The sequence below is a fragment of the Neodiprion virginianus genome, chromosome 5 (genome assembly GCF_021901495.1).
Source record: "Neodiprion virginianus isolate iyNeoVirg1 chromosome 5, iyNeoVirg1.1, whole genome shotgun sequence".
Taxonomy (NCBI): domain Eukaryota; kingdom Metazoa; phylum Arthropoda; class Insecta; order Hymenoptera; family Diprionidae; genus Neodiprion; species Neodiprion virginianus.
In genome coordinates, this window is record NC_060881.1 from 11,223,098 (window position 1) to 11,238,963 (window position 15,866).

The 15,866-nt window shown below is 39.3% G+C and overlaps 1 protein-coding gene across 1 annotated transcript; it reads left to right on the top strand.

Moving 5' to 3' along the window:
* The first annotated feature begins 5,749 nt into the window (after positions 1-5,749).
* LOC124305288 (myeloid differentiation primary response protein MyD88-like) lies at positions 5,750-14,857 on the top strand. The gene is made up of 7 exons (XM_046764543.1): positions 5,750-5,895; positions 8,867-9,063; positions 13,213-13,308; positions 13,575-13,702; positions 13,793-13,961; positions 14,048-14,216; positions 14,337-14,857. Exons 1-7 carry the CDS (start codon positions 5,783-5,785, stop codon positions 14,758-14,760), a joined length of 1,296 nt encoding a protein of 431 aa, XP_046620499.1. The 5' UTR covers positions 5,750-5,782; the 3' UTR covers positions 14,761-14,857.
* Positions 14,858-15,866: the final 1,009 nt, after the last annotated feature.

Below are 15,866 nucleotides of genomic sequence, written 5' to 3' on the forward strand. Positions count from 1 at the left end.
TACGAGCTTTCGTGCCGAAATCCGGATAAGCGCCCGCTTGCCGACAAGAATCCCGAGATCGAGGAAACGCTTACAGAGTTTGTGAAGTTTTCTTCGGAATGGACGATTGCTGATCCAAGGAGAAAGGGGATGACTGAAAATACTTCGCAACCACGGGTAATGGAAAAGGTGCCTTATCTGAGAGGTCTGCCTCTGACAGTAAGAGCTATTCTGCTAACGTATACGACGATAAAAGAAAATTATCCGGGATTCGAGTTGGCAGCCGGACTATGCAAACAAGATTCCATCGAACACCTCTTCTCGAAATTTCGCCAGCGAGGTGGTCACAACCCAAATCCCACGGCTCGAATGGTTCGCTTGTCTCTGAAACACACCCTTTCTACCGAAAACATCGGCAGCGGCAGCAGAGGAAATGTACAATGTCCTGACGCCGTTACTTTAACAGAACCCTGTATGATGGTAGCTCGGGCTTTCGATACTCTAGAGAGTATACCTGCGGATCCCCCGAACACAAATTTGACGAGGATACGGCAGAAGTAGAAAATGCTGTGGAAGGTCTGAGGCAAAAGGAGGAAACAGAAATGGCGAACACGGAGACGTCGAAAGAAACGGAGTTACCGAGCTACGAACTTTGTGCAATCAATCATTTTGCTGGTTACGTAGCTCAGCGTAACCTGCGCAAACTTCCGTGCGATCGATGTCGTTTTGAAACCGTTAAAACTCCGATGGAAGCGTCATCGCCGAATGAGGTGTATACTGAACTTCGGGAATACGAACATGCTGACGCTGATGCGCCATCGGTGTCATATCTGAGCCGGCCCACAGACAAGTTCGAAAGCATCGTCAGATCGCAACTCGAAGCTTTTTATCGATTGTGGAAGACGCACCGGACTTGCGAAGGTCTTTTAATCAATCTTATAGATGATATTATCACAGATACCGCCAGATTGTATCCTGACTGGTTTCACGAAGGTGATGAATGCCTTCAGCATCGCATAGAGCTTCTACGCTTTATGGTCAAAGTGAAGGTTCACGCTCACAAGGGAAGGCCGCCAATTGTGAAATTCAGATTCTATTCATACTGCGCGTAATAAAAGCTCAAGGCCAGAAGTGTAACGTGGCGAAGCACTAACATGCGCTTTCTTGCCGTTGTTGAGAAAATCGACACTGAAATATTCTATTGCGTTCAAATACTTTACTACGACATGCGTAGTTCAATCACCGCGTGGCACAGCGATCAGCTCTCTGCCTCGTCATCCGGTGGTCGCGGGATCGAATCTCGCTGCTCGAAACTTTTTTTTTTTTATTTCATTTTTTTTGTTATTCAATTGGATGTATACACATAATCTCCGGCACTCAGTTTCAACAATTGTGTATATAATGATTTTTATAAATGCCGTTTGTCGCGGAAAAACCGACGACTTCGAACATCATTATGTTGTTCGCAAACAAAGTTATATTTCAAAAATGTTATCAATTGTTTTCATAATGTTTACCAAGTACAGTTAACGGAAAGAAGTATGAACGATGTTGCGAAACGAATACGTGTAGTGAGAATGAAACGTTCGAAATATAACAGTGACTCATCTTCGATCAAACATTTGCTGCGGCAGGTATAAAATTATAAATCCCGTTACTCGACCGTTCCAATTGAAGGACAGATGTTCCTTTTCGCACAAGCCGGGGGGGGGGGGGGGGGGGGTCAAGAGGGTCGAAACGGGACGCCGTATAACAGCATAGTTGCCTACTAATTCCGAAAGAAGGTAGATGCGGTCCCTAGCACAACTTATAACAGCGTCGAAAATCAAATTATTCGAGAAGTCACTGTTATGTTCCGAGCGTTTAATTCTCACGATACGTATTCGTTTTGGAACATCGTTCATACTTGTTCCGTTAACTATACTTGGTAAACATTATAAAAACAATTATTAACATTTTTGAAATATAACTTTCTTCGCGAACAACATAATGATGTTCGAAGTCGTCGGTTTTTCCACCATAAACGGCATTTAAAAAAATCATCATATACATAATTGTTGAAACTGATTGCCGGAGATTATGTATATACACACAATTGAATTACAATAAAAATGAAATAAAAAAAAATAAGTTTTGAGCAACGAGATTCGATCCCGCGTCCACCGAATGAAGAGCCAGAGAGCCTACCGCTGCGCCACGCGGCCGTTGAATGACGATTAACGTAGTAAAGTATTTGAACGCAATGGAATATTTCAGTATCGATTTTCTCGACAACGGCAAAGAAGCGCATGTTAGTGCTTTGCCACATAACACCTCTGGCCTTTAGCTTTTATTACGCGCAGTATGAATCCAATCTGAATTTCACAATTGGCGGCCTTCCCTTGTCAGACTACATTCAACAATCGGGCAGCACGACAGTCCGGATCAGATCGTACTATGCACAAGCCGGACAGTAAGTAACAAAAAATTAAAGGTATTTGAATTAAATCGAAAGCTTTTAATGCGAAAATGTACCCTGACGTCAACCGGAAGCTCCATAGCTGCGCTTCATGACACTTTCTGTTCTAAAGACGGGCCCGGGAAGGCTCAGTGAGTTGTGTTTAAGTATTCTCTTTTTGAAGACGTACCCGGCGACTGCCAGAGGCTCTATGAGCTGCGCTTCATGTATTTCCTTTTTTTTGATTTGAAGTCGTACCTGGCGATTGCCAGTTGCTCTATGAGCTGCGCTTCATGTATTTCTTTTTTTTGAAGTCGTACCTGGCGATTGCCAGAGGCTCTATCTGCTGCGCTTCATGTATTTCCTTTTTTTTGGTTTGAAGTCGTACCTGGCGATTGCCAGAGGCTCTATGAGCTGCGCTTTATGTATTTTTTTTTTTTTGGTTTGAAGTCGTACCTGGCGATTGCCAGAGGCTCTATGAGCTGCGCTTCATGTATTTCTTTTTTTTGAAGTCGTACCTGGCGATTGCCAGAGGCTCTATCTGCTGCGCTTCATGTATTTCCTTTTTTTTGGTTTGAAGTCGTACCTGGCGATTGCCAGAGGCTCTATGAGCTGCGCTTTATGTATTTTTTTTTTTTTGGTTTGAAGTCGTACCTGGCGATTGCCAGAGGCTCTGTGGGCTGCGCTTCGTGTATTTTATAGCTCGGTCTACAATAGACCGATACGTTCCCGTTCCCGTTCCCGTTCCCGTGGAGAGTTGAAGTATACGAAACCCATAGTAACGTCCACAATCGCGTGTGCGTTTAATTGTAGACGGTATTATGGGTTTCATATACTTAAACTCCCCACGGGAACGGGAACGTACGCGTCTATTGTAGACCGAGCTTAAATCTTGAAGTCGTGCCTGGCAATTAACAGAGGCTCTGCGAGCTGCGCTTCAACCCGTGTATAAATTTTTTGGTTGAATATCGGAAAATGGCATATAGGCCTAATGGCTAACTAATTTACATGCTATAATGATTTAACTGGCTAATCACTGGCTCTATACATAATATTTCTATATTTAACCCAAAAATTTAAATACGGCAACGGGGGGTGGTGATGATTCCCTTCTCGTGGTGCCCCCCGAAAACGAGTGCATTCATTTTTCTTGCTGAATACCAAGTTAAATGTTCATGCTTATTATTCTGTTTCAAGAATAGTTTGAAATACTATTAATTTCATTCCAATTATAGTGCACTAAGCTAAACAATCAACAAAAGTATGATTCACAGAATTCTTTCAACACTTTTCTCATTGACGTTCTGTGAAATCCAGACGTTATTCGGTTACAAAAATTTGAATAGTATTTGTTCATGAGTGCTTCAATATTTAGAAAAGACAAATTCTAACGGACATTCATCTGACAATTCTACATGCCTTTACCGTCACTTTGTTTGCTCCCCAAATCCCATTACGCCTTCATTGATGAGATCATGCTGACCACGCGTGTACTGAACAACTGTAGTATATTTTTATCGTTGCGGATTGATGTGATAATCCCCTCAAAATGTGTAGATTGAAAAATCAATATAAATAATGAATTACTTTATTGTGATTAGTTGTTGCATGAAAAAAAACATGGTTATTAGTAAAAATTTGACTAGTTGACTTGTTAATTTGGCAACGTCAAGTTGCCAGCTGTCAAGTGCATAACCTCACCTCGAGACCGGAAGTCATAAGTCGTAAAGGTAATTAATTCATGATTTTGTCCTCGAAGTTGCGGCTAACTAACATTTTATAACACTTATAACAAGAATAATGTTCATCGGATACGGAGGTGATTTCACTTTTTTTCCCAGCATTTACGACCTCTTCAATTGTATTCGAAAGTCACGGTCCATTTGCTGCCATGAAAAAGTCTAATTTTGAATAATTATTTTCTTGTTTAAATGTTCGGGAACCCGCCTGATCTTTTTGAGCAGTCATTTTTGAATATGTTTCGAAAAATCAGATTTTTCTATAGGTTTTGAAATACTGTGCATGATCTCATTAAACAATGATTGGATCCAAGATTTTCGGCGGGGAACCAGCTGAATGGGGGTAATATTATTAAACAGCTGAAAGAGAGTTTTTATACAATCAACCCGGTCTCCATTTTTTTTTTTCTCTAAATTTCTCTCTTCCGGGTTACCAAATAAACAAACGACAAAACAAAGAAAAATGGAAAAAAATCTACACACTCTCGGAATTGTTTTTTTTCATTTCTTTTTTCTCTTATCGGTTATCAAAAATACAAAAAAGAAAGCGGGATTAAGTAAAAATATGAAATAAAAAAAAATCGGTCCACTCTCACTTTCATTTATTTTCTCTCTTTTGAGTTACCCGGAATAAAGAAGGGGCGGAAATTAAGTAAAAAAAAGAGGCGCCAAAAACGGGGAACAAATCGATTCAGTCTCAGAATTTTATTGTTTCAATTATTTGCTCTCTTCTGGGTTACCCCCACTACAAAAAAAGTGGGTTCAGTGAAAAAAAAAGCAAAAGGAAAGAAAGAATAAATCGACCGGCACTCGAAATTTTCGTTTTTTCATTTGTTTTTTCTCTCCGAAAATACAAAAAAAGCCGGGATTGAATTTAAAAAAAAAGTGAACCAGGGTCGAACCCGTGTCCCGCATCACTCCATCCTCATGTGGTGTCCACTCACACGCGTTTGCTCGCGATGTTTATGGAGCTTGCTTGGAATTCGCTGATGGTTCTCTGGAAGATTCAGTTCGAGAAAAAAATTTCCCACAACCACTTGCCTATTGCACATTTGGCATAAATGTTATCGAGCTGGCTTCGCATATTTTTCCGTAGACTGCGTGTGCAAATATTCGAGACCACCAGGCATCACATATTTTCATATCAATAACAAATTATATTTATTAAAAAAAAAAAAAAAAATTTTGGGCTGTAAATGGTTAATTATTTTGGTTTAGCGTCCGCTACTTGAATCCAAAATTTATCAAATCTGGAGATACTTTTATTCGCTGACATTCATAATTGAAACAAAAAAAATCCCAATTCTTGCATTCCTGGAAACATGTGTGCGAGCGGGGACACGGATCCGATTGGCAACTACTTGCTCGCTCGCCCGAGTATATCTATATATACTCTGCGAGCGCGCCTTACTTCATGCCTGGCACACGATTGTGGGCCACCTTCGGTGCATGGCCGCCTAGGTGTCAGGTCGGAAATAGGCCACCTTCGGTGCGTGGCCGCCTAGGTGTCACGTCGACGCTTCAACCTAGCTGGTATAACAAAAAGCCGAGCGTTGGAGCTGGTCAGTGTACGATCAGAGGCTCAGAAGACGGAAGCCACCAGATTTCGAGGTTACTTTATCCTGCTATGGCGGACTTTTCAATGGTGCCAATTGTTGCTCTCTCGGATACGACCAAAGAATCAATTTCGTCGTTACTTAATCCTAGAAAATGCTTGCCAGCAGACAACGGATTGCCAAGGTAATGAATTGCAGCGCATAGCATTTTCAACTTTGTTGTTAAGTCATTCATAATAGACGGAGAGGTAGCGAACAAATCGGTCATGTGGCTTCAGCAATGGAGCAATTGAGAAATAAGAAAGACGAGACAACTAATATAATGAGGCACTGTTGTATAGACTGACATTTTTTCACTTTGTCCATTAATTCATTATGCAGTATAAGATTAGTTTCCCTTACTCGACATCCATATTTTCATTACATATATCATTAAATTCCGTTTTAACTCTGGTTTTTATCACGTGACGGGCATGTCCATCCCGTTTCTCTGTTTCTGTGTTTTATAGTAAGACCACCCTTCGTATTATGGATAAGCCGAAATTGAAATTTTGCCAAGGTTGATTGTTCTATCGTACATTTTTGCCCTCGTCAGCAAGATATTTGTACATATTTGTTTTTTAATAGATGTATTAAATATTGTCCTGAGGATAACTCCAATCGGAGATTCGAACAGTTGACATTACATATTTGTTGTTGATACAAAACCTATATATCCAGGATCCTTCTGCAACATTCAAACAACGAGGTCAAGATTACTTCTACATGAGCTAGATTATAGTCTAAGAGCTAGCGACCAAATCGGTCATTTGGCTTCAACAGTTATAAAACTCCGTTAGATACTTACCTGAATAACCTTTTCGGATAATCTTCGTGCTGGCTGGCCGTGGGCGGTGGGTGCGGGTGAAGTGGAGTGGAGAAAAGAAAAAAAGTTGGTTCAGCGACTTTAATCTTTATCGCAAACAGTTACTCTGTACTCCCGATGCGACCAAAAAAATTTCCAAATCAATCGGCTGGGAAAGGGGGTTGACAGCGTCAATTATAATTAAGAAAATAATAATAATTTTAATGTGGGCGCGGCAGTATTGGGTTTTTCTCTGACGCGAGTTCGATTTATGCGTAAGCCCCCAAAAAATAGCCATGCAAAAATATCGGTGGGAACGTATTGGAAAACATTATTGAAATCGCTGGATTTTGTTAGAAAATGAGCCAACGGGAAGGCCAAAACGGACGTGGAGGGGGTATCAGCCGCCGAGCGCGTCCGAGGCTCACAATCAGCTGCAGCAGCTGCTCGTTCGGGAACGTTCGGGTTTTCCCGTTCAACGGGTGCGAAAAGGATAGCGGTTACTCGCTGTTGGACGAACAGAACCGACGCGCCGTGAGCGTGCGGACGCACTCGCTGGCTAATACCCCCTCCACGTCCGTTTTGGCCTTCCACTCGGCTCATTTTCTAACAAAATCCAGCGATTTCGATAATTTTTTTTAATACGTTCCCACCAATATTTTTGCATGACTATTTTTTTGGGGCTTACGTATCAATCAAACTCGCGTCAGAAGAAAATCCAATACTACTGAGCCCACATTAAAATTATTATTATTTTCTTAATTATAATTAACGCTGTAAGCCCCATCCCCCCAGCCGATTGATTTGAAAATTTTTTTGAGTGCATTGGGAGTACAGAGTAACTGTTTGCGATAAAAATTAAAGTCGCTGAACCTACATTTTTTTTTCCCCACTCCACTACACCCGCACCCACCGCCCACGGCCGGCCAGCATTAAGATTATCCGGAAAGGTCATTCAGGTAAGTATCTAACGGAGTTTTATAACTGCTAAAGCCACATGACCGATTTGGTCGCTAGCTCTTGGACTATAAACTAGCTCATGTAGAAGTTACCTCGACCTCGTTGTTTGAATGTTGCAGAAGGATCTTGGATATATAGGTCTTGTATTAACAACAAATATATAATGTCAACTGTCGACTCTCCGATTGGAGTCATCCTCAGGACAATCTTTGATACATCTATTAAAAAACATATGTGCAAATATCTTGCTGATGACGGCAAAAATGTACGATAGAACAACCAACCTTGGCAAAAATTCAAGTTCGGCTTATCTATTATACGGAGGGTGGCCTTACTATAAAACACAGAATCAGAGAAACGGGATGGACATGCCCATCACGTGCCAAAAACCAGAATCAAAACGGAACTTAATGATATATATAATGAAAATATGGATGTCGAGTAAGGGAAACTAATCTTACACTGCATAATCAATTAATGGACAAAGTGAAAAAATGTGAATCTATAAAACAGTGCTTTATCATATTAGTTGTCTCTTCTTCCTTATTTCTCCATGGCTCCATTGAAAATATTGTTGATAAAAACGGCGAACCAGTCAAAATTTACTGGTTCACCTTGTCTTACACTTTCTTCATGTCTCTATTTATCTTCTTCACTATTATCTATGTTCACTCTCTACAAGTAATGGGTTTCTATTCACTCGTATCTCTTCAATTCTCTTCCCGTAACGACCTTTGGACAGAGACTGGTTCGCCCTCTTCATCACCAATAACTTCAATGGAGCGATGGGAAATAAGGAAGAAGAGACAACTGATATAATAAGGCACTGTTTTATAGACGGACATTTTTTCACTTTGTCCATTAATTGATTATGCAGTGAAAGATTAGTTTCCCTTACTCGACATTCATATTTTCATTATATATATCATCAAGTTCCGTTCTAATTCTGGTTTGTAGCACGTGATGAGCATGTCCATCCCGTTTCTCTGTTTCCGTGTTAATACGAGGCCACCCTTCGTATTATGGATAAGTCTGAATTGAAATTTTTCCGAGGTTAGTTCCAACATACATTCTTGCCATCATCAGCAAGATATTTGTACGTTTTTGTTCTTCAATAGATGTATTAAAGATTGTCCTGAGGATGACTCCAATCCAAGAGTCGAAACATCGATATCATATATTTGTTGTTAATACAAGAACCTTCTACAACATAATCTAGCTCAACCTAATCCAACTTGGTCCTTTACCGCTTTATTTTACTTTTGCCTGACTAACAAATAACGAAAGTTTCAAATTTATTCTTACACTTGCGTAGAAGAGCTATTGATAACTGTCTTTCATTCTTTATTAGAGATTGGAGAGGATTGGCGGAACTGGCGGTTTTCGATAGCGTGGACCTACCCAATCTGTCATCCAAGTCAGATCCGTGTGGATATGTTTTGAGCATAATACAGAAGAAAAGTCAAGGTCTTATGTTTGCTACATTTCAAGCATTGTTGGAGAAATTGGAGAGATGGGACGTCATCGACGATACAGCCGCTCTAATGGGTTCGTACAGTCAATTTCTGGTTTTTATGCATGTCCGCCTTGATTCAAGTGGATGATTCATGTTAGGTGGACTATTTGCTTCTCCTATATTTTTCCAATTTTGTATCTCTACAGTTGTTTGCAGGAGATTCAGTCTTTATGTTGTTAGTGTGATGGCCCAGTGGGTCTAGAATTTGTCAGCAAGCTGTAATCACAGTTTGCTGAGTGGTTAATACGAAGCGTGGCCATTGGAATCACAAAGAATCATGGGTAATTTCGAATGTTCTACACATTCGAAACATTGGTTCTGATGGTCTTGTTATGTGACTGCCATTCTTGAGACTAATCTTGTTAGCTCCAAATTCACTTCTGACATAAAAGCTTACACTGCCTGCAATGTTTCCTTCTACTAATCAGAGGCTGTGTGAATTAATCAGTTATCACTGAAATCTATAGATCCAAAATTGATAAGGTCTCATGGCTTTGTTATGATCTAGATTTTTATTTACACCAGATATGCCTGGTTTGAAGTAGCAATTCAAAACGTTAATTTATGTATATTTTGTATGCTTTATTAAGACGGATATTTCGGCGGATTTCCGGTTTTTGTAGGAAAATTGCAACCTTCACCCCCAAACACATTTGTTCTGGCAACAAAAATTTCTCAACCTTTGACGGATCTATATCCTGTATCGCCGTCCTGTTGATGTAATCACTATCCATATAGCTTTTAAGCAACTCTATGTAAGTTGAGCTGATGGCATCATACATGACGATAATTACTGGTCGATCCGATTGAAACAACTTATTCAGTTGAGTAAATTTTGGCAATACCCATTCCAAAAACAAGTAATATAGATGGATTAGCGGATCGCCCAACGAATTTAAAATCGAATCAACGGCGAGCAATCTTTCTGTGAAGCGTTTTTCGATGAAAAACAGCTTCAACGCTTCCCATTGCAACAACCCATCATCGTACTGCACCCATCGGATGCGAATCCGATGACGTTGTCGAAGGATAAGCCGCGTTTTCCAAAAGATCCAATGAGGAAGCTGAATAAATGTTCAGCGGAAGCTTTTTCAATATTTGTCTCTTTTTCGAAGATCTGACAAAGCTCCCAAAACTGACTAACGACCTTTCCCTCTTCTGCATCGTAAAATCTATAAAAAAAACAATTATTACATGAATTTTTTGAAATGAGGACAAAATGCCGATAAATTCGAATATTCTTTAGCGTAATCGTGAATGAAAATGAAAATCAAACGAGTGCCTGCACCTGACTATTATGCATAGAGTTTTAACAGCCGAAATGTCTGTCGATTCATCGATTAAAATGCTGAATTTTGCGGATTGCAGCTTTTTAGTTAAAATATCTTTCTGTGATTCTCCAAGGACATTTTCGACGATCGCCGTAGCTTTTGTTGACTTCAATTGCACCACTTTCAGAATCTTCGAATCGGGGAAGCAATCTTTCAGCAAATCCGTGAAGTGGTTTGCAACGCGGAACGAGATGTTGTGGTCCACACTGAACCCACAAAGTTTTATTTCAGCCCTCATCGTAGATTTACTCATTGGAATCTCTCTGCTACTTTGATCCACGAAGGCATTAATTGATCGTTGATTCGATAGCGACTCAGTTTTTAACAAATGCGAGCGTGTTTTCGAATGATTGCGGATAACTGCGATTTCTGCAGTGAAATTAACGTTGCACAAAGTGCATTTTGCTTTGAATTTATTAGCTGGATCTCGGCTCAACCAGCGCTTTTAAAATTGCTCTCCGACAGCCAAGCATCGCGGAACCTTTGAGGTCGACGAGAGCTCGGAACTGTTGGACGTGCTTTTTTTTCGGTGGGGTATTTTCACCCCAATCATTAGAGCTCATTCTAAAAAACAATATAGTAATAGTATACATTATGCATATGATGTTCAACATGTCTGATAAAAAACCTATCCGGTACGATGAGCTGCGAGCCGCGACAGAGGCAGTGGCAGAGGCAGACACAGCTATACATTAAAGAAAAAATCGAGGTCGACGCAGATACTTACACGAAAAATAGAAATAAACCACGTTAATTATTAGCTGCAATTTGTCTTGTAGTAATCGGTTAAATAACTGGCCACTCATTCTCGGGTATCTCCAATAAACATAAATGGGGGATTTTGCAATTATACTGAGTTATTTTACGGCTCTCGAGAATATGTCGACTGTCTTGTCTGCTTGTCTCGTGTCTCGTCTCGTGGGGGCGTGAGGGATACATAGGTTAGGTTGGACGTGAAAACAGCGCAGCCAATCGCAACGCTCGGATGCTCGGAAACACACTTTCTGCTTTTTGTTAACGAATGAAAACGGTGCTCGTGAGCCGCCTGAGCGGCCTGAGTGTATGCGGGCAGCCGCCTAGTGGTCCTTTAGTGAAACGCACCGATGGTCGAACCGCGGGTCGAACGGAAAATATGGGGAATCGAGGCGAAAAAAAAAAATATTAAAGCTAAACATCGACGAGGAAGAAAATCCGAAAGAAACGAGGAAAAATTCACATGTGATGCAGTGAAAGTGAAATCATAGTACATTTACGGGTTATAGGACGGGTTCAATGTTACATAGTGCCAGCAGTGAAATCATGTGACATGTACTATAATTATGTTACGGTTGGGAACACTGTCACAGACCAGCACGCAAGCTTTTTGGACAACTGCATGACGGACTTTTACAACCCGGCACCAGAACCGCCGTCCTCCAACGCCGCCTAGCTCTCCGGAAAGCCATAACACGCCGCCACCGAGGAGCGCACCGATTCAGCACCGCACATCATCGCTGCAGCCTCCACCGCGGTGCAACAAGACCACGACTACCCCTTTCCTCGCGTGGCAACCAATTAACTGACTGCTTTTGTATATATGTATATTAAACTGTAAATAAATAAGGTGTACATACAACATAATCAAAGTCTCATCTTTGACACCACAGCGATCAACTCTTTCCACGCGGCTCGGTTGAAAAGCTATTAACAAATAGCGAACGGTATGGTATGCTAATTTTAATGCGCTGACTGCTTTCTCCTAAAACTTTGTGATCCACCTTTATCAAATAGAGTTGTTACAAACTTCACAAACAGTTACTCAACTGTTTTACAATATATGTACCAAGGTATTTACAATATTTGTTTTCTGCCGGTTTAACATTATTTTGCGGATTATCTTCTACCTGATCAAAATACAAAGCCAGACGACAGCTGTTATTCTTTACTCCTTGAAAATTAATTTTACTTGAAAGAGAATGCTTATCCCAGATTGTGAATATTTATTCTTTTAGGAATCAGTGTGAACAATGAATTTTAACCCCTTGAATTTCTACAGATTACCAGACATGTTTGAAATTTGTGACGTTTATTATATTTCAAAAAATACGTCGAAAAAAGAATTGTCCACTGTAACCATTAAGAAATTGCCACTTCTACGTCAGACTTGAATAGAAATCGGTCAAATTTCTGTAAACTCCGATTGTACTAAACATCATTTACCTAACTTATTTAATCAAACGTCATCTATTATTGAAATAAAGAAGCCACACTCTCACGGAAAAATCCCCTAGTTGGGTGTAAATTCGTACCCCCAACTCATGGATAATGCTAATTTCCCATAAGAAAAAATTCAGGGGTACGAATTGACACCCAATTTGGGGTTTTTTTCCTGTGAGGGCACACCGCGTATTGGTCTCTTATTTGTTCGAAAAGTTCTGAAAATATAAATCAGTATCCAGTCTAAAAAAACCAAGACCCTAAAATTGCTTGCAAAACATACATTTTCGCTTTGGAGAAATCTAAAAGATTATCGAACGAGTCTAAGTAGTCCAGTATACAGTTTCTAATAACAATACAAAACGTATGAATAAAGACGTGATGCGAATATAAATAACACCGGCCCTAAAAAAAAAGTGGTCTGTACATTTGAACAGACCCACCTACCTTAATATATTTCGACGCGCTGAATCCGAATTTGAGGTACAGCCTCAAAATATTGAGAAAAGTGCAAGAAACCGTAAAAAATAGAAACACTGCAGTTTTGGTGATAAAAAAAATTTCTAAATATAAATCATATCAGTTTCACATGTGATTCGATCCGCTGAGAGAAATCAATTTAATTTTGCATATTTTTTTCTAAATGCTGTACAGAGAGAGATGCTCAGATGTATAAACAATGTTCCCAAAGGACGTCAACATCGGCAAATGCTATTGACAACCATGTTGAAGAACAGATAATAACATACGGTGAGTCTTTCAATAATTTCTCACACAGTTGTCTATTTGGTCTAGATACGACTTGCACAGTGTTCGTTAAAATTCGGAAAATTGTTAAAGAATGATTGTTAGATTCAACATCAAGCAGAATATCATTACTGTATCGTTCTGCCGTTGTATTATGTCACTCTGTGTAACGTTACCATGACTTCAAATCGAGTAGATAAACTGCGACCAGGTTTTATGATTTTTTATAAAGTGTCTTTATTACTTAACGTGTTTGTTGCTTATTTCAGATGATTTGTGGCGAGTGCCACAAGGCTTAGGCAAACAGCAGTATGATGCATTTCTTTTATTCGCTGAAGAGGACATCAATTTTGTCGATGAAATGTGTGACAAGCTGGAAGATGACTTTGAACTCAAGGTACAGCATAATGTTGACAATTTGATATTCCTTTCATGTTTAATTAAAATTACAGTGTTACAGTAAATGTGATGTTGAATTTTTTTCCAGCTCTGCAGAAAAGATCGAGACTTTATAGTTGGACTTCCATTCGAACATTCTGCAATAATGAAATTGATATCTGAACGATGTAACAGATTAATTGCAATATTATCTCCCAATTTTGTGAGAAGTTCAGTAAACGAATTTTTAGTCAATTTTACTCAAGCACAAGCAATAGGTAAGATTCTGCCCTTGATTTATGTAATAACCAAGCTATTAACATTCTTCTAATTACCAACATAATTGTTTAAATTTATATTCTAGAGACAAGGGCGCGTAAACTTATCCCCTGCTGTTACGAGAGATGCGAGGTACCAGTCCAATTGAGATATTACCACATGTTAGATTTCAACATACAAAGCAAGAATTTCAACGTTTGGGAAAAATTAAACAAATCGATAAAAACCCCAGATGTTCGGTGTCGTGAAACAAGGTAAATGGTAATTTTTTAATATGTCGCTTAGGATTAAGAGTTTGACTCGCTCGTTATGTGGTTATTGAATGTACGAAGCCTACCCCAGTAACCTGAATTTGTATGTTTTGATTATTTTAGAGCAACTGCCTTACCTACACCTGCAGTTGAGAAATCAAAGCCGTGTAAATTTTTACAAGATACAGAAAGAAACGAATGTTCCATGGTTGAAAAAGTTGGTGAGGTGAAAAAAACTTCCTGCGAGTCATACGAGCCGAAACTACCGTGTAATGTCGATAATGTTGACGTGGAACCTGAGATAATACCTGAAACAGTTGCACAGAAATCGAAAGGACCGTCGAGGTTTTTCAACTTTAAAAAATTCTTACCTTCCAAACAAAGTAAAGTAAAATGTTCATCGAAAGAACTCAATGAATCCAGAAGTCTGTCCCTTTTCGATCTTTCATCGCTTGATTCGATAAATTCTCTATCGGATACCTGTAAAAAGAAAAAAACTACTAGTAACAAATATAAGAACAAAATTAGCGTTTTTATGAAATCGTGATTGTGAAAGATGGTTTCAGTCATATTTGACACCTCATTGAAGAATAGAAATTCTAACTGTAGTTGTTTATGTTTACTTGTTCGGTGGACGTACCGATGATCCTTGAAAAATACTCTTCGTTTACACTCATAAGCCAATAACTCCGTTTCAATAATTGAGAGTATTATCATTTACTATTGTGATAATAGCAAGGGTTGCCATGAAAGTTGGAAAACTTATAAATGGCAGGAGAATTATAGTAGAAAAGAAGGTCAGAAATTTCGTACAAGTTCTTTCGACAGATATCGAAGGTAGAGTAGTTTTTTTTCTTCGCAAGTACTTCAAAAGTGGATGCACGGATTCCTTGTAAGCAGGATTCCCATTGAATCACTGAACCGGTTTGGATGAAATTTGCACGGGACACTGTTCTTATCGCCAAGATGGACCTATCACATTTCTGGTTTCGAAATAGCAGCTGCTAACTTCGTCGTCTTTCGAGATATCCAAAATCAAATATCGCGAAAACATGTGATCATGCCTTAGGCAAAAAACTGAAGAACTTTTCGGCTGAGCCGTCTAGTTTTTATGAGGAAACTCGTTCCTGCCAAATATATCGTTAACAATCACCATCATAAAATTCTTGAAAAACCTGAGGTTGAAGTTGCTTCATGTATTTCATGATTTGCGCACATGTTTCATTATACAGAGAAAAAAAATTCAATTCCTGTCACACAAAATCATCGATTTCCGCACAAAATGTCTATTCGTGTAATTATTGTATAAATCAACCAAACGTCTAGTCAATTGAAATCTTTTATTTGTATATAATGTATGTATATAAATTTGTCATAACACAAGTACAACATGTATAATGTATATTTCCACCAATGTATAGTTAAGTAAAATTAGGAAAAATAGCTCTCATAAAATGATTATACTCATCAACTTCAACAGCTTCATATGAATTATATTCTGAATTCCTGGAACACTCGTACCTCACCCTCGCCACTTCAATGTGATTTTTTTGTGTAGATAGTACATATCACATAATTAGAAAAGTCCATGAGGGAAGGTCGATTTAAGTCGGGATCTTGTACTATAGTCACTTCGTGAAACTAAGTTTATCG